The 1,515-nt window shown below is 40.2% G+C and overlaps 1 protein-coding gene across 1 annotated transcript; it reads right to left on the minus strand.

The window, feature by feature from the left end:
* Positions 1-579: 579 nt before the first annotated feature.
* LOC122914181 (olfactory receptor 51B2-like) lies at positions 580-1,515 on the minus strand. Its single transcript, XM_044260812.1, has one exon. It carries the CDS (start codon positions 1,513-1,515, stop codon positions 580-582), a length of 936 nt encoding a protein of 311 aa, XP_044116747.1.

Consider the following 1,515-nt stretch of genomic DNA (forward strand, 5'->3'; position numbering starts at 1 on the left):
CTTTTTATAACACAGAGAATGTACTTCCACATGCACATCTTCCTTCAGATTAACTGTCTTTGATCCAGGCTATGTTTCTTCATTTATCTGACATTTTCTGAAGTAGTACTTCTCTCTTCACATAGAAGATCTGGAATGCCCCATCTCACCTTTTTCCTATATCCCTTTTCCCCAAGATCACCAGGATTTTCTCTTAAATATATATCATATGTGTATAATATATATATTCTAATAAAATATTCTATCTATGCAATTCCAATATTCATTCTAATACATATATTGGAATACACATGCAGTATATATATATATATATAGAGAGAGAGAGAGAGAGAGAATATATATAGAATATTATATGTTATATATACTCTAATAACACATTCTATACATATTCTATTCTAATATATATATTCTAATACACATGTAATACTAGAATATATATCTGCTCACATCAGCTTATAGTTTTACGTAATAATTTAAATGTCACTAACTCTGAAAAGACACTGACTATAAAACCAGGCATTTCTTCCAATAACGGGAAATGAAAAACTCCCAGAGAGCTTAAGATTGCGAAATAAAAGCTCAAGCCCTACTATGCGCAGAAAATAGGCGAAGGATGCTTCTCTGAATTTGCTTGGTCTTGATGCTATATATGATGGGGTTCATGAATGGAGGAAACAGAAAGTAGACATAGCTCATAGTAATGCGGGCCACACGTGGTGCATGTTTCCCAAACCTGTGGATGAAAGTCAGGCCAATCACAGTAATATAAAATACCAGAACACAGCTAATATGGGAGACACAGGTATTAAGGGCCTTAGCTCGCTCCTCTCCAGAGGTGATGCCCATAACCATCTTCAGGATTAAAATATAAGAGAAGAGGATAATCAGAGCATCTAGGAAGAAAGTCAAAGCAACAAGAATCACAGGGTACACACGATTAAATGTTATATCAGCACAGGCGAGTTTCATGACATCTTGGTGGAGGCAAAAGGCATGGGAAAGAACATGGGAACGGCAGTATGGGAACCAATAGAGTGGCATGATTGGGGGCACAAGGGATAAAAAACCTCTCATTAGTACCCCCAATCCTGCCTTCATCACCCAGGAATTGGTAAGAATGGAGTTATACCTCAGAGGTGAGCGGATGGCAATGAATCGATCATAGGCCATGGCAAGCAAGACACCTGATTCCACAATGGAAAGGGAATGAATGAAGTAGGCCTGCAGGAAGCAGGCTCCATGGCTTATCTCCCGATGGTTCATCCATAAGACACCCATTACGGTAGGCATCGTGGTCAATGTCACCATCAGATCTGTGCCTGCCAGCATAGCAAGGAAATAGTACATGGGTTCATGGAGGCTGTGGTCATCCTTGATGAGGCAGAGGAGAGTACCATTGCCAAGGAGCACAGAGATGTAGACTGCAAAGAAGGGGATGGAGATCCAGTGATGAGCAGCCTCCAGACCAGGGAAGCCAGTCAGCAAAAAGGGGGCAGTGCTAATATTGGCCCACAT

Source organism: Neovison vison, chromosome 7, assembly GCF_020171115.1.
Source record: "Neovison vison isolate M4711 chromosome 7, ASM_NN_V1, whole genome shotgun sequence".
In the NCBI taxonomy this organism is placed as follows: Eukaryota; Metazoa; Chordata; class Mammalia; order Carnivora; family Mustelidae; genus Neogale; species Neogale vison.

Excerpts from the sequence above, each read along its gene's own strand:
- LOC122914181 (XM_044260812.1), bottom strand. The coding sequence starts at position 1,515 with ATGTGGGCCAATATTAGCACTGCCCCCTTTTTGCTGACTGGCTTCCCT.